A 16,400-nucleotide genomic window follows, 5' to 3' on the forward strand; every position below is an offset into this window, starting at 1 on the left:
ATCTGCATAGTACCAATGTAGACAAAGAAAAGAATATTTTACAAAAAATAAAGAAAGAGCTATCTGACGTATATTAAATCATGACAACTGAAACTTAGGAGGTACATCCATAAATAAGCCAAATAATGCCAAGAATGTGTCTTTCAGAAGCACACACAGTCAAGGTGAGTCTTACATTTCTATTGAAATACTGCCCTTTACAAAGTGACCAAAAGAAGTTGCTACAGAAGAAAAACTTGACTATGAAAAATATTCATGTTTCGTGTTTGTTTGTTTGTTCTTATGGTAGTTTGATAAACTAACCTTCTTTCTAAGTTGGTTGATGTTTAAACCTTCCTTTCCAATGATCCCACCAGCATTCTAAAGAGGAAGAAATCATTTTGAGAAAAGTAATAACATTTTCAGTGGAACTTCCATTAGGCATGACAATCCTGTCAATACAAATAAACATGAATATAGTGGAGACACACATAGAGTTCTACTTTATTGTTATCATAGCTCATCTATTGCACACTGCAAGATAACTACATACCCTTTTTATATAAAATAGTGTAATAAGAAGATCAAGTTAACTACAAGCATTGTATGCTATCTTCTAAGCAGTGGAGTAATTAATAGTTTTGCATAAGTAATTTTTGCCTGACTGGAATTGATAAAACTATACCCAGACTGATTTAATGACAAGACCAACGTAAGTCACCACCTGCCCCTGCAGCCTATATTCCAGGCCCAAATGGACTTTAATTGTTTGGGTCATCATCTGATCATAGATAGCAAAGCCACACAAGTGACTGAAGCTAAGGCAGATGTTAGGAAATTAACAGAAGGTAAAAGATTCAGTTAAATATACTGCACTACATGTACTGAACAAACACAATGGGGATTATGGTTAATAGTTATCCATTTCAAAAATGATCTAAAGATTATCAAAGCATTGGATGAGAAAAAAATCACTCTAGACCACTAGTTCTTAAAACTATCTTGTGAATATCAACTAGTACAGTTGTACTCTCTTTTGTTTGGTGAGAGTATTGTGGCATGTGGTGCACCAATATTCCACTTTTTAATTAAAGACCAAGGACAAATGATATAACTGAGAGTGAGATATACACTAAAACACACACAAATATATATATATATATATATATATATATCTAGTGTGTGTGTGTGTGTGTGTTTACGTGTAGGATAGAGAGAGAGAGAGAGAGAGAGAGAGCAAGAGAGAGCAAGAGAGAGAAAGAAAGAGAAGAAAGAGATAAGTTAAAAGGAGGGGAGAAGAGGAGTTAAAGTGCTGCATTACGAGAGGTGCTCAGCAGAGCTTGGAAATGGAAAAAATGAATAATGGTTGCATGAACAGTTCCATTTAGGAACACCACAGGTTCATGCTAAATCTGCCTATAACAGGGCACAAAACTGGCTCACCAATCGCCGGTTTTAAAAGACTGTTGGGTCTTGTGGACAGCCTGCTCCCAAATTCTATTGTTCATGAGAGGGCGCGTGGCAGGCCAATGGCTAAACAAATACCTACCACAAAGGATACGGGAGTGGGATACAATTGTATGACCATGACAGATTGTCTGTGGAAGGGTTTCAGGCAAATGACAAAGGAGGGCTAAAACCAAACAAAATAAAGAGCAGCAGAGAGACGGACAGAGAGAGACAGACGGACAGACAGAGAGAGAGAGACAGAGAGAGACAGAGAGAGACAGAGAGAAGTGAGAGAGCAAGCAAAGCAAAGGTCATATAGGTGTTAGTGTTACAAGATCCAGATGCTACTTTCAAATACAGTTTATATGGAAATGTATCATCATATCAAAATTCCAACAATCAACATAGACATTATCCTGAAAAGAACATATTTACATACAAGAATATATTTTAAATCTACATAATGAAGACCGCAAATACTTCCAGAAAGGTCACACAAAGAAGGAACTGCACGATGGTGAAGTAATGATGATGAGAAATCAAGCAAACACACAATATTTCTTTCAAAGCTAAAAAGCAAATACAGTCAATAAATAAATTGGATTTGTAAACATTCTGAGCCATCTATTTAAAAAAAAAGTTATAAGTTCTACAATCAGTAAGTCTACTTTCTTCATTGTTACTCACATGACTATAAAAAAACAATAACTTGATTCAAACCTATTAGGAGCACTCTTTGAATTCAACAAAATCTCCTCTAAAATCACTGTAATACAAATAAGTTTTAAAAAACACCTATGGTGTAAATTATATTTCTACAGTATTGAAAGCTCATCCTTCAAGTCAGACTTACCATTCTAGGCTAGCTACATCTTGTGTTGAAATAGGAAAAGCAAAGTCATCATGGAAACTGCACAAAGCTCTCAAGTCACTCCAGCAACTTCTTTGTTAGGGCTCTTTGCCACAAAACTGACACATGATGCAAAGAGCTATCCACATGACAGCTATTTCCATAAAATATCATCTGGACACCAAATTACTTCTCTCAGATGAAGCAGTACAAGATGATGATAAAACCAGTCCCCCAGTTTCAGTCTCTTGAACCTTTCTTTCCACCATCCTAAGGTCTGCCTAAAGCTTCCCAGTGCAATAGCAAGTGAGATTTTGATCAACGCTTTCACTGCAATCACTAAATCATACAATTCAACTCCATGATGGCTAGCATGATCTTCCATTTTCTCCAACTAGTAGTACTAGCCCTATCTCCAACCCAGGGCTGCAAATCATCTTCTACCACCACATCCATATCCAATTGCGGGCCAATTCCTCCTCATCACTCATCCTCACATCTGCACACTGGTATGATGAACCAGGGACTTGGATGAACACCACTCCAAACAACTGCCTGTTTGATTCTGTTACTCTCTGGGCCACATACACAATCCTTTTATATGCTCAGGTCCCTTTCATCCCAGTTTCTTTGTCTCTCTCTCTCTACCGCTGTCCAAGAGGCACCCCCCCCCCCTCTCTCTCTCTCTCTCTCTCTCTCTCTTTCTTCCCCCTCTCTCTCTCTCTATCTAGCGCTTGTTCAGAGGGTCTCTCCGAGTTCATTCATTAGTGACTCAACTGTATGGTTGAGTAGCTGCTAAGCCTAGGAGTCAACAATAAACCATGTGCACGTGCCAGTAAGGCTTGCCAATAAAAGCTTCACAGACCTCTACAAAGGCTCCACACAATGAAGTGTCCGCTGGGGAATTATGCAAATTACAAAGCAATATAATCATAGATGCTCTCTCTCTCTCTCTCTCTCTCTCTCTGATAATTTTCTCTAATTAGTGATGATTCTCTCTTGTATCTTCCTATATGCATAATGCTCTATAAAATTGTCGCTAATGGCTGTGGCTAATTAAGGGATGCAGAGGCAGGCCCGGTGCTGCTTGATAATATGACCACAAGACAAGTCAATACATTTTAGACAAGCCATTAGCCATACATTTAGATATCACATGGAATATTATAAATGCAACCTCTAAAATGGAAGACACAGACAGCATCCTTCCCTGAGACTTTCCTTCAAATGCTTTGTGCATAATGCATTAATTAGAGCAGCAAGACCATCAATTTAAAATTAACAGCAGATCAACTTGTCTTTGTCAATTAATGAATTGTATTAGAGTATGTTTGATGTATATACTTGTTATATACTAAACCAAATCTTTGAGACTAATGATGTCATTCTTTTACAAAAAAAACAACATGAAACATGTATTTTTTCTCTTTAAACTTTGAACACTTAATGATATTCGCCTTTCTGCTCATTTACATCATAAAATTGTTATTTTCAAACCAAAAAAGGATTAATTACTTCTATTTTCAAACCAAAAAAGGATTAATTACTTCTATCTATTAACAAAAAAGGCTTTAAGAACATTGTAAAACATCATATTTTCTATCTTTGATAATTTCAATTTTAAATAAGTAGTCTGGTGTTTTTTTCATTAATATGTAAGTACATTAATAACAAATCATGGACTTCTTTTATTTTACTTTGTCTATAGGTGCTTAATTTCCTTTCTCTTTGACTCGTTAAATAAAGCTATTTTATTTTAAAAGAGAGGCAAAAATATCCTGGTAAAATACACACAAAGCAACAGTTGCAAAGCTGGCTGGCAGCCAGCCGAGAGCAGCCACATAAAAACACATGACACAATTCAGTGAGCGGGATAAATGGGTGGAAATCCTCCAATATCGTTAGCCTATTAAGCTAAATTTTACCATTTTTCTTCTGTCTTCATTTAGGCACATACAATCTATTTCTGATCGCTTACCACCTGCCCATAGGGAACAGACCTCTATTGTGTGGCGTCACACACCCCTACTCACTCCAAGCCAAAACTATACATCCAAATTAGAACCTACAATAATTATTCTATTCTTTGAAGCAAACAAAGAAGCAAGGCAAGCATCACTGATGTGATGATTGGCCAATGAGAAAACAGCATTCCCTGATGAAAATTGTGTCTCATTAATAACACAAATTTGCTTCTCTTTCAATTATTCCCCCATCCAATCATATTTTATTCATAGAGGCTTGAGAGCAATTAGTGCAGCAACATTTTCTTTTTCTTTTTACAATCTGGTTAATTGGTAACTTTTTCACATCATCGATATGACCTTTGATCCCATATGCTGTAGGCAGATACATCACATTTTCTCTACATATTCCTTATGAGTTTCGATATCATCTTGATCTCTAAAGGTAGTCAGAAAAAATTTAAATATCCCACTTTTCCTGTGTGCTTCAGAGTCAGAGTAAATGCTGAGGCTTTTCTTATGTTTTGAATGAAATATATTGATAGAAGGAGCTTCAGACAAAATGTTACCAACAAAATTCCAGTCTAGACATACAATCCATTCTCTTCTTATAAATCATAATATGCTGAAACCAAATTTCCTATTATACTCCTTGAGTATGATTGATACAATTTGCATTCTGGTGAGAGCACTGTATACAGAGGCTGTGATATCCTTATTCCAAGAGAAAGTAAATCCTGTTAAAGTCATTACATCTATATACACGTAGCTTTCTCTTCTATAAACAAAATAAAGCAGAGAAAGAAGTATGAGAAAGATAGAGAGAGAGAGAGAGAGAGAGAGAGAGAGAGAGAGAGAGAGAGAAAGAGAGAAAGAGAGAATGAGAGAAATAAAGAGACAGACAGTGAGACTGAGAGGCATATTTACAGATAAAAGAGACACAGGCAGAGACAGAAAGAAACAAAATATAATAGGCCTACAAGTAAACATGGACAGAGAGAAATTGATGAGAGATAGAGAGAGAGAGAGGGTAGGGGTATAGAACCATGACTACAAAATGACAGTAATATGTTGGATACTTGCAATAGAAATCAGGGAGAACAGACAAAGGTAATTGGACATGTACAGTGTATGTGTACTGAAGATATATTTCTAGTGTGGTGATTAAACATACATGTACATTTTAAAGCCATGTTCTCATATTTTCCTTGTAGATGAAATGTCATGTGAGGAGTGAAACAGTAGCTGCCTGCATCAAAGGTTTATTAGAGCACTCACTCTTTTTAAACACAGTTCTACAGCATCATGAATATTTACTCTTTTTCTGAGTCTCTTTCAAGTCTTTCTAATTTGAAAAAATAAATAAAGTAGTGGGTCTCAAAATAAACTGGAAGGGGAGGCACTATCTCTCTAGTCACATGACTGCATTATAGAGGAGAAGGGGTGCAAGAGAGAGAGAGAGAGAGCGAGATGCTAGTCAAGCAAGATGGTTAGTGATGATGCATAGTAAGTGATGGAATCATTCTGTCTTCTAAGAGACAGCATATATATCTTACACCAACAGACAATGAACATAGGCACATGTACTTTCCAGGAGGTTGTGTTCAATCTGTCCACAGTTCTTCTCTGCTTTCCACCTGCAATATTTGTGTGTCTTTTAATGCTAAAGTAGGGCAAGGAGGCTTTTTGAGAGGGAAACAAACTTTCCAACAGTAGTCTTTCCCCTTCCTTCCCCCTCCCCAATTGTAAGTAACAAATGATGAAGTTAAAATATATAAGAAAAAATATCACCAAAGATTAGAGTTTAGAAGGTATCTCATATCACAACCAAAAATATGGGAATAAACAAATATCAGACATTGACATAATTTTTGAGGCATAACCAAATCTTAATCTGTCATTCATTATGATGAGTAAAATAAGCAAGAAATTTAAAAAAATTACCAGAAAACACAGTCATCTTCACATCCTAGTCAGTCTAAGTTGTTATCAATGGAATACAAGTAAAAACTTACACTGCTTGGAATCAAGAGACGAAAAGAAACCTTGGTGCCATCTCCACCACGAGGGCGCTTGTTATTCTGATTTGTCGCTGCATTTTCTTCAGCAGATCTCTTACCACCTAGTTAAGAAAATAGAAATAACAAAATGGAAAAAGGCAATGATATCAAAATGTGGAATCTATATATTATCTTTCTACATGTTACCAGTTGATATCTTAAAGGTAAGCCCACTATGAAACTATACATATTTGACTAAGACAATGACAAATAGCACCCACACCATGTTTGCCACCAAGTCTACAATGACTGCAAGATATGAGCGATGAGAAAAGCAAAATCGTAGGGTAAACATCGTAATATAGAAGACGGCGACAAAATGAAAGTCACACGTCTAATTAAGGGACCTAGGTAATAGATGTCACAATATGAGAGAAAGGAAGATGATGGAGAATGGAAAGGAGGGAACAAGGCTGAGAAAACCAGCAATTATTAAAAACTGGCGATTCTTATAGAGTGATGGTGAAATCAAACATTGACTTAAGACAAGTCAATATGTTTCTTCATCAGCTCTACTTCCGTGCGTGCATACAAAGTAAAGACCCCTGCAGGTAAACAGTCTAAAGTCATTTACTCATTATTCTTTTTTTTTTAACTTCAACTAAATTAACCAATGGGCAATGGATCATTATAGCTAGTGAGTTTCAAAAGTAAAGGAAATTTAGTAGACTGCTGGTAAATAGTTGGCACTGACATTTTTTTTGAATTACTATTCAACCCCAAAAATATAAATATATATTGCAAGGTAACAAAATTAATATAGCCTAATTATATCTTAATGATCAATTGGAAATTTTAAGAATCTGAAACATCTCTTTATGTGCATTTTGGTATGTAGAATGTTTCATCGTTTATGCAAATTAAGAACTTCATCTTCTACATGAGAAGAAAGAAATATTCACTCCTCAATCCATGAATTGAATTTTTTTTTAAAGCAAGACCTTCATCACAATCCAGTGCAACTTATAGAATGAATCAGAGCCTCATGCCATCCCTATCAAGTTGAGGACAGTTTCAAACTAACCTTTACTCTCTGTTTCTATTGAAACCAGCTGCTAAGGAAACACATGAGAGAAACCACTCTAACTGGCTTACTGTGTGAAGGTGTGAAAGAGACAGCATCAGCTCTCACACCCCTTAGACTCCAGTCTACCCTCCACCACCTGTCCCTGTCACCACCCTCTTCCGCCCCCATTTATTCTCCACCCCTCATTGCATGGACTGTTCCAACAGCATCCAGATGGCTGTCTTCCTGTCTCAGTCTCCAATCTCCAAATTCAAGTAATATACATGTAAAATAAGTATCGATCTTATTCCCCCGTCAAACACTACACATAATATTTTTTCAGTGGTAAGTCATCTTTGAAGCTTCATTATTTGTTCTCAAGTCTTTGTAACCAGATGTAATGGATTTAAGGTTGAGATAAATACTATTGGTGTCAGTCATATTTTCCTAGCATTCTGTCTCCCCACCATATATTTAGATGGAAGGATAAATAAAGGATAGACAGTTGAAATATACTGCATGATTGACAAAAAATGCTATCATGACATTTTCATTTGCACAATATTTCTCTCTTCTGAGATAATCCTGCAGAATTAGGTCACATTTAGAGGAGATGCTTTAGACAATGTAGAAGAAAGAGGGGAGGACGAGAAAGATAAAGAGAAAGACCAAAATGGGAAAAGAGACTGAGAAGCGTAGCGGAGAAATGCAGTTTGTGTGTAATGGCTGGTGAGTCATAGCAGTGTGTGGCGTATGAAAAGACTGCTGCTAAATAAATAATGAAGTGAGATTGCTCCAGCTAGCTTTCTGATCATTTAGATGAGGGCAGGGTAAACGTGAGAGTAGCAGGTAAAGACACCACAGGGAACTGTATAGCACTCTTCTTGTCTTTAATACATAAACCTGCTGTACATAGTAATTAGCAAATTAAGTAGAGTGCATGCTACATCACTCCATGTACATGGGTGGATCAGTAGTGTACATTCACTGAAGATGTGTCACATGATGAACACATAGTACCTTGCACATTGCAAATGGAAATAACAAAATAATATGATGATTAAGAAACAAGTAAATGTACAACTTGGTATCTGAGGACATATGCATTTAACAGTTTCTCATTTAGCCAGGCAAAATGCTTCCATTATACTTTTCAAGAAGCTAGTGAGAGAAATGTATGCAAACTAAGAATGCTCATGAGATGTAGATTAGTGAACAGGCTTTTTTTATCCCTCCCCTCCCTCAACTGCCATCTCTGTGCTGGTTTCAGGGGACACACTTCTTTAAGGAAAGAGTCCTAACTCCCTCTTGTAGTGCCTCAATAATTTGTCGAGTAAACGTCAAACCTAACTTGTGTCCACTGGCTGATTCTGCGCCATAATATGACTGCTCAAGCAATTGCTACGCAAAACATGGCCACAAGCAAGGCTACACGGTCGCCCTGTCATATTTGCATTCTAATTCTATCGTAAGCATACATGCATACGCAGGGAAAGGGCCATCAAAGGGGTTGAAAGGAAGAAATTTAAAGATTTTGGAGAGACAGAGCGAGAGAAAGAGAGATAATCAAGGAAGAACAATGACTGGTAACAAGTTTGGGCAAGAGCAAGATTTGGTTTCGTCCGTTATCATAGTAAAAGGGGAGATCTACATTGGGACGTGATCTTGCACAGTTTATCTGAGTAAGGACTGACTTGCTACAATACTGAACTCAGCTTGCAGGGCAAGCATCATGTTACATGTCACAGTGTGAGACAGTCCTGAAAATGGAGATCTGTGATTCAACTTACTAGATAGAAGATACAATCATTGTTATTGATCAATCTCATTTTCCTTGGTAAAAGGATACTCTAGGTAACTTTAAATATGAGTAATGAATTGGAGAAAAAATTTGATGTCAAAATATTGATACATCTACAAAAAAATAATGTTAACAAATTTACCATTTTCCTTTAAATAAACTGGATTAAAATTGTGCATTTCTTCCATCTTTCTTAACTTGTAATTCATTTAATTTACAATTGATTTATTGCAAGATCTTTTAAAGGCATGCTATGTTTCTAACTGGAATATACTTAAGCTCTTCTTTTTATATGCTCTGATTGCACCTGGTATAAAATATGATTCCTGGTTGATAAGTTGATGAGAAGATGCAGACTATTTTGGCCTTGATCACAGTTACATAGCAAGATTGTAACGTTATTAAGTATAGTACAAGAGCCAGATTGTCTCCACACTAACAAAAATAACATTAAATTCCTCAATTCTTCATACCCAATGTATTCAAAACCTGATCAGTCCCGCCATCGGCGGGTAAAGGCAAAGGTATCTTGTACTTTCATAACCATTATATTGAGATCCCACAAGGTATGATGCTAACTTGCATTCCAAAATGTAACATCATATACTTACAAATTCTGCCATTAAGGAAAAGTCAAACTACTTCACACAGCAATCTGACTGACGGCAGTAATGTCCCCCACCCATGACCCCTGCATGGTAGCCCAAATCACCCACCCCCAATCCCTTGCCTCTTGTATAAATCAAGTGTCTGATAGCTGCAAGCATGGTAGCAGAATTTTTTTTTCAGATTTCTGGATGGATGTGAGGGATATTTGCTCCAATGATTCTTCCCCTCTTTGGGCCCACTTGCAGTTTCCTGGCTTATGTGATGCTTGATTTAAGGATTGCACATTGCAATAGATTCTGACAGAAATAGACAAGGTGCTTTGTAGAGGAGACTTTGAGGGCTACAAAGTTAAGAATGATACAACACAATGAGATGGTATTTTGCAATTAAATTCTCAAATAGAATGTACTTGAAAATACAGAACTGAATTCAAGAAACTCAAGCAAGAGATGATAATGACAACAATTAAATATATGAATAAGCAAAGAAGGGAAGGTTTAACTTAGTTTAACCATAAAGTAGATAATGGTAGGGTTCCTGGAAGACGAGCAGTAGCAGAATTCCAAATAGGTTTGTGTATACAACACCTTTAGGTTTCATAGTTTGGTACATACAAGCAAAGACTGGATATGTACAGTCTTCATCTATAGTAGATGTGTAAGTATTAAATGATGCTCTTTTCAGGTTATAGTCATATGGACATTTCTTAACTATTTATCAATGTCTTAAATTTCATTGGTAACGGCCTGAAAAGAGTAGGTTATTATCTCTATTAAAAAAAGCCAATGTACTTGCTAGCATTTATGAGCCAAATCATGCGGTGTAGATAGCATATATATATGAACAAATCAAGCTATAAAAATGATTCATAAAACCGTCCTTCAACAAGGTTAAATTCAAAGTTATTATCCTCTATTCTCCAAACTTATTCTTAATGATCTTTATTTCACTGATCCTTTTTATTAATTGATTGATTCTTATTGATTTTTTTTTAGAATATGTAAGATCTGCAGCTGACCTCAAGTATTTAAGATACTATTTTGTCCAATGCATGCCACAATCATCTTGAATAGGAATTCATGCTCAGTTAACAAGCTTCATCGTTTTCATCACCATCATTTTAGTACACTCCACTGTTTTAGTTCCAAGAAAACAATTTGTATTGGCTATTCCAACATGCTTTGCAACTACTACCATAGCAATCCACATAATGCCATTAGCAGTCAGTGCCTGCATTGAAAGAATGATGTAACTCAGCACTAATGAATGCTGAATGGCATCTCCTTACTTGCGCAATTAACCGATACTTTAACTAATTGTATAACAAATTACATTTAAGTATAATTAAGCTACAGTTATATGCCTATTAATATGTCTACCTACCAGCTATCTCATACTCAGGAACTGCCTCAAAAAAATGGAAATAAATGTTTTTCAAATCCATTCTCTCATTTTTATCATGTTCTTAATCTTTGACATTATAAGAATATCTATAATATCTTGAACAAATCTCTAAGCTCTCGTATTGTTTAAAAAATTAATCAGCAACAAACATTTCACATTATACTCTAATTTAGTTTAAAAAGAAAACATCCTGTTTCTCTTCCTTCTTTCTTATATGTGATCAAATATGATTGCTGGCTTCTCCCAAATCTTCTCTGGTATTTACACCTTTCCCTTTCCCTACTCCAAGGGTTAGGCCCTAGGAATATGTACTACTGGCTCAGTGTAGGCAGTGCGTGTGGAGAATTGCAATCGACACATTTACAGAGCCCCCCTTGTCTGCTTGAACAAATACAGAGGGGTTCGTTGTCATTCAAGATGGCACATCGCGATCAATAACTTACGCCTCCTGCCTGCCTGTCTGCCCTTTTTTATCTTTCCTCAACTACATATAAATTGCTCAGATTGGGCAACACACTTCACAGTGCCAACCGTCTGTCAATCAATCGTTACAAATTTCATTGGGGCGCTAAATTTATTTTCAAACTCTACTGGAGAGGAAAAGAGAGAGAGAGAGAGAAGATTAAAGACATCACAAAATTTAGTAAAAATAGTGAATGAGTGAGTGAGGGGTATACAAGATAATTATACAAAACTGGGAGATTTACATATTAATAATACCCAGAATTCAGGAATTAAATAAAGATAGCTGCAACATAGAGAAAGAAAGTGTAAAAGAATAAGAAAATTGAAGATAGGAAGGGCAGAAGAGAGATAGGTAGACGGGAGAGAGAGGCAGACAGGAGAGAGAGGCAGACGGGAGAGGCAAGATGAGTAAGAGGAGAAGAAGGAAAGATGAGAAAAAGGAAAAACAGGGAGAGTGGAGGCAGTGGAGAGAGGAAGAAAAAGAAAGGGGAAGAGAAAATAGAATAGAGAGAATAGAGGTAGAGAGAGAGAGAATAGAGGTAGAGAGAGAATAGAGGTAGAGAGGATTGGTAGGGAACGAGATGAAGAGATGGAGAAATAATCAAATTTGAGGTGGTATTTATTGAGAGTATTTAGCGCCTCCGGAATCCCTTAACTACATTTCTCTGAAACAGAAAAAATGAAGTGTGTCCTGTAACTTGCACCACTACATGCTCTTGTATCTGTCAGAAATCACTCTTTATGCCAGGGATTATTTGTGTGCCACTACTGAAACAGTAGAGAGTAAACTAGAGACCTTGCACAACTTTGTGCCAAGGCATCTATTCCATCAGGAAATTACATGAAAAATATATCCATGTATCAAAACTTAATTTTAAGAAATAAATAGATTCCTGAAAGGAGACCAATCACCAGAAATATTCTGCTCTGAATGTTTGTGGTTTCTATAATGGGTCTACTTTTGCACAATATCATTTCTGAATATCACATTTCTTACAAGACAAAGTTTCTGCGATATATAAATGAGGCCTGAATCATCAAAATATACCCTAATCAAATCTTATAAAGGACTCACTTATTTTATAATGCTATGATAATCAATGGGATTTTGATAACAAATACTACTTTACACACAAAAATTTAATCCCTTTTAACATTGAAAAAGAAACCAAACAATATGTGAGCAGAGATGGCTGATATCAGTCTGTTTCATTTTCTGCAAAAAACAAAAATAAAATTGATAAGCATGGCTGATTCAGCAGGCATGACTAATTTCCTAGTTGAGATGAAGGGGAGGGGATGTACATATAAGTTGCACCTAGCAACAAGGTATCATTGCAAACAGTCGTTACTGCCTTGCTTGGGAGAATAGATGAGAAGGGACAGATGTGATTTCAACCTTTGATAATGATTCTTGAGTGTTAAAATGACTATTAATAATAAAGTTTTTCAAGAAGTACCGTAGAAAAAGGGAAAAACTAAGTGAGGTGCAGATGAAGATGACTATTTGGAGACCATATGGGTATCACAGCTGTATCAAGTAACCTAACCTAGTAAACCTATTGCCTCTTAAATATTTAACATTGGAAAGCTTACAACACTCTGGAAATACAAAAGCAAATGCAAGATGTTAAAATTAACTAGTCAGCCGTAAATCAACAGTGTTTAAACAAAAACTAACAAGTGGTCAGAGTCAACTAGGCAAGGTACCGGAAACCTTCTAGTATAGGGCTCTGGTCCACTTCAAGGATGGTTCCAGTTGGTATTTGAGTTTTTATGACGAGAAAAACACAGAATAAATTTAAATCAAAGAGTTGGCGTAATGAGCAGCGAATCCAGCTTCTTTTCCCCCGACTTTCATTTTGATGGGCAATTATTTATACCACATTATGAATAAATAATAAATGAAATATACGTTTTAATGATATATCCTACAACAATGTTAAAGATGAAATCATTTAACAAGATTTCTCAAATACATTCCTCTTGACCTTCCACGATTGTTAATGTTTCACTTATATCTTCATCCAAAAATATCATTTCAAAGTGAATAGTAGGCTTTGAATATGAAATGTCTTCAAGTAAATCCTCAAATGATTTGGTGTTTTTTTTAAAGTGGAAGTGATTATATGGAAGAAAACATAACAGAAGGAGGACGACAAGAAAAAGAAGGTTTGGCCACATTAGAATTTGGCTGTCTTCCCCTCTTAACTGTGTGACAGTATGAGTTGTGACCTTATAATCATATAGTCAAAGGTAAGATAAGACCCACTTAGACTGACCTTCTGTAATCATAACAGCTACTTCTCATTGTGTACAAACATGAAGAGCAGTCTTCAGATGAAATAAACATTATTCCACTCTTATACAACCCAACAGGAAAGACTTTCCTCTTTTCCCTTTCATTTGTCAACTTTCTTCTGCTGTCATGAAAAGTCTAGCAATTTTTACTACAAGCATACTTAGTGTAAAAACTGTAGTATTGTTCCAGTAGAACATCAACATTCCATAGTATTTCCATTTATACATGCATTGTGTAGTGCGCAGTTCATTTTTGAATGGAATTAGTAATGAGTAGAAATGCTTAATTCCATTCTGTATGAGAAGAAGAGGAGTAGGTCCTCCATGAACCTAATAAAGCCAAGCTAGACTCAGTCTTGAAAGGTCATTACTCATCAAGGCTAACGATGGTTGACAAGGGCCAGAGAGAGAGAAAGGGAGAGGGATGGGTTTGAAGAGAGGGAATAGTAGAAATTGAATAAGTGAGAGAGGGAGACAGAGATCTAGAGAAAAGAGAAAGAAATGAGAGTAAGGTTGGGGAGGGCAATAGATGGGCATACAAGGTACAAAGATACACAGGAAACAACTATCATCATTAAAAATAACAGAAAGGCACCATGTAACACCAAATTAGACATATAAAGTCACATCATTTCATAATTTGAATAGATATGCAAACCTTAACACCATTCTTAATCTCTCAACCTTTTTTTTCCTTTATTTTGTTTTCTCACCTCCTGTACTCTTTTTCTCAGTCCCACTTTGTCATTCTCACAATATATTGATATTTCTCATTCCCAGTGGAGTTACAGGACAGTCGCAGCTCTGTTGCTGAATCATTTGTTATTGGATTTTCTTCGTTTTGCTTTAGTGCTCCTTGCAATAATGAAAAGATCCAGCAAGACTCGGCGAAAGATATTTATTTGTGTGTGTGTGTACACAAAGTGAAATGGCCTCTGGCAGGCAGTTCGGATCGTGGGGAAATATGGAAAGGATTGCGATATAAGAAAAAAAAATCCCCTTAGGCAGGAGGAAACTGGATATTACACCTCCTTTTAATCACTTCAGAGAATGATAACTTACTGGTTAGGAGATGAAGTTTAAGGGTGACATCAAATTTGGTGAGACAATTCTAGTTTAACATCTTTATAAGATGCATCTCCATTGACTGCAATGTACAATGAATAATATTGGATGCATGAGCTCTATAATGTGTCTTGGCAATAAACCTCATGGCATTTTTTTGTAACAAAATTATTCTGTTAACAATAGATTTTGAACCATTGACCCACAACATATTAATGTACAATAAATACAGTAAAATCGTTGAGTTACAAATAAATAATAAAGCATGTGAGGGTAAAACAAACTCAAGTTTGCTCATTACATGCATGATTCAAGCAATCTTTCAACAGAACTTATCAATATGGTTTGACCATGTGAGCTTTTCATCAGTTGTAAGATCTAAAAAAACGGTCATGGCAACAATTTTTGTTTGTAATTGGTCTAAGAGAATATCTGTTGCACCATTCCAGCTCATTTTTCATCTACAGTAGATGTAGACTAATGTTACAAAATTAAAAGAAGCAGCAAAATACATAGGAGTACGAGAGGGGCACGTTTCTTTATAATTTCAAACACATATCGTTCATACATATATGCACCAGTAATAATAAGTAAATCTCCCACTCATGCTCTCTCACTCTCTGTCTCTCTCTTGTTCTATGTCATGCTAAGCATTCTCGTCCCCATAAAATGTCATCACACTATCCTCATCTGAAAGCAAACAACCACCTGACTTGATTGTGTGGAGGTGTCATGGTTTCCAAAGAATGAGGATTTGAGTCCCACATCAGCACTGATTTCCTTAGGCAAGACAATAATCCACATTTACCACTCTTCACCCAGTTGTAAATGGATAGATGATATACCAGAGCACTACACGATATACCAGAGCACTACACGATATACCAGAGCACTACACGATATACCAGAGCACTACACGATATACCAGAGCACTACACGATATACCAGAGCACTACATGATATACCAGAGCGCTACACAATATACCAGAGCACTACACGATATACCAGAGCACTACACGATATACCAGAGCACTACACGATATACCAGAGCACTACTCGATATACCAGAGCACTACACAATATACCAGAGCACTACACGATATACCAGAGCACTACATGATATACCAGAGCGCTACACGATATACCAGAGCACTACACGATATACCAGAGCACTACACGATATACCAGAGCACTACACGATATACCAGAGCACTACACGATATACCAGAGCACTACACGATATACCAGAGCACTACATGATATACCAGAGCACTACACGATATACCAGAGCACTACACGATATACCAGAGCACTACACGATATACCAGAGCACTACACGATATACCAGAGCACTACACGATATACCAGAGCACTACACGATATACCAGAGCACTACACGATATACCAGAGCACTACATGATATACCAGAGCGCTACACGATATACCA

General features: G+C 36.4%; 1 protein-coding gene across 3 annotated transcripts in view; it reads right to left on the reverse strand.

Annotated features, from left to right (window-relative positions):
• Window positions 1-16,400, reverse strand: part of LOC100889635 (heterogeneous nuclear ribonucleoprotein K) — a 75,822-nt gene that overhangs the window by 23,404 nt on the left and 36,018 nt on the right. For 2 of the 3 annotated variants that reach the window (XM_030977197.1, XM_030977198.1), the window contains 2 exons: window positions 6,258-6,364; window positions 304-360 (listed from right to left, as the gene is read on the reverse strand). In XM_030977197.1, the coding sequence (XP_030833057.1) occupies window positions 304-360; window positions 6,258-6,364 (164 nt within the window). Of the gene's footprint in view, window positions 1-303; window positions 361-2,281; window positions 2,896-6,257; window positions 6,365-16,400 lie in introns of those variants that run through there. The other variant, XM_030977199.1, reaches the window with a different exon arrangement.

The sequence above is a fragment of the Strongylocentrotus purpuratus genome, unplaced genomic scaffold (assembly GCF_000002235.5).
Source record: "Strongylocentrotus purpuratus isolate Spur 01 unplaced genomic scaffold, Spur_5.0 spur5_scaffold_9, whole genome shotgun sequence".
In the NCBI taxonomy this organism is placed as follows: domain Eukaryota; kingdom Metazoa; phylum Echinodermata; class Echinoidea; order Camarodonta; family Strongylocentrotidae; genus Strongylocentrotus; species Strongylocentrotus purpuratus.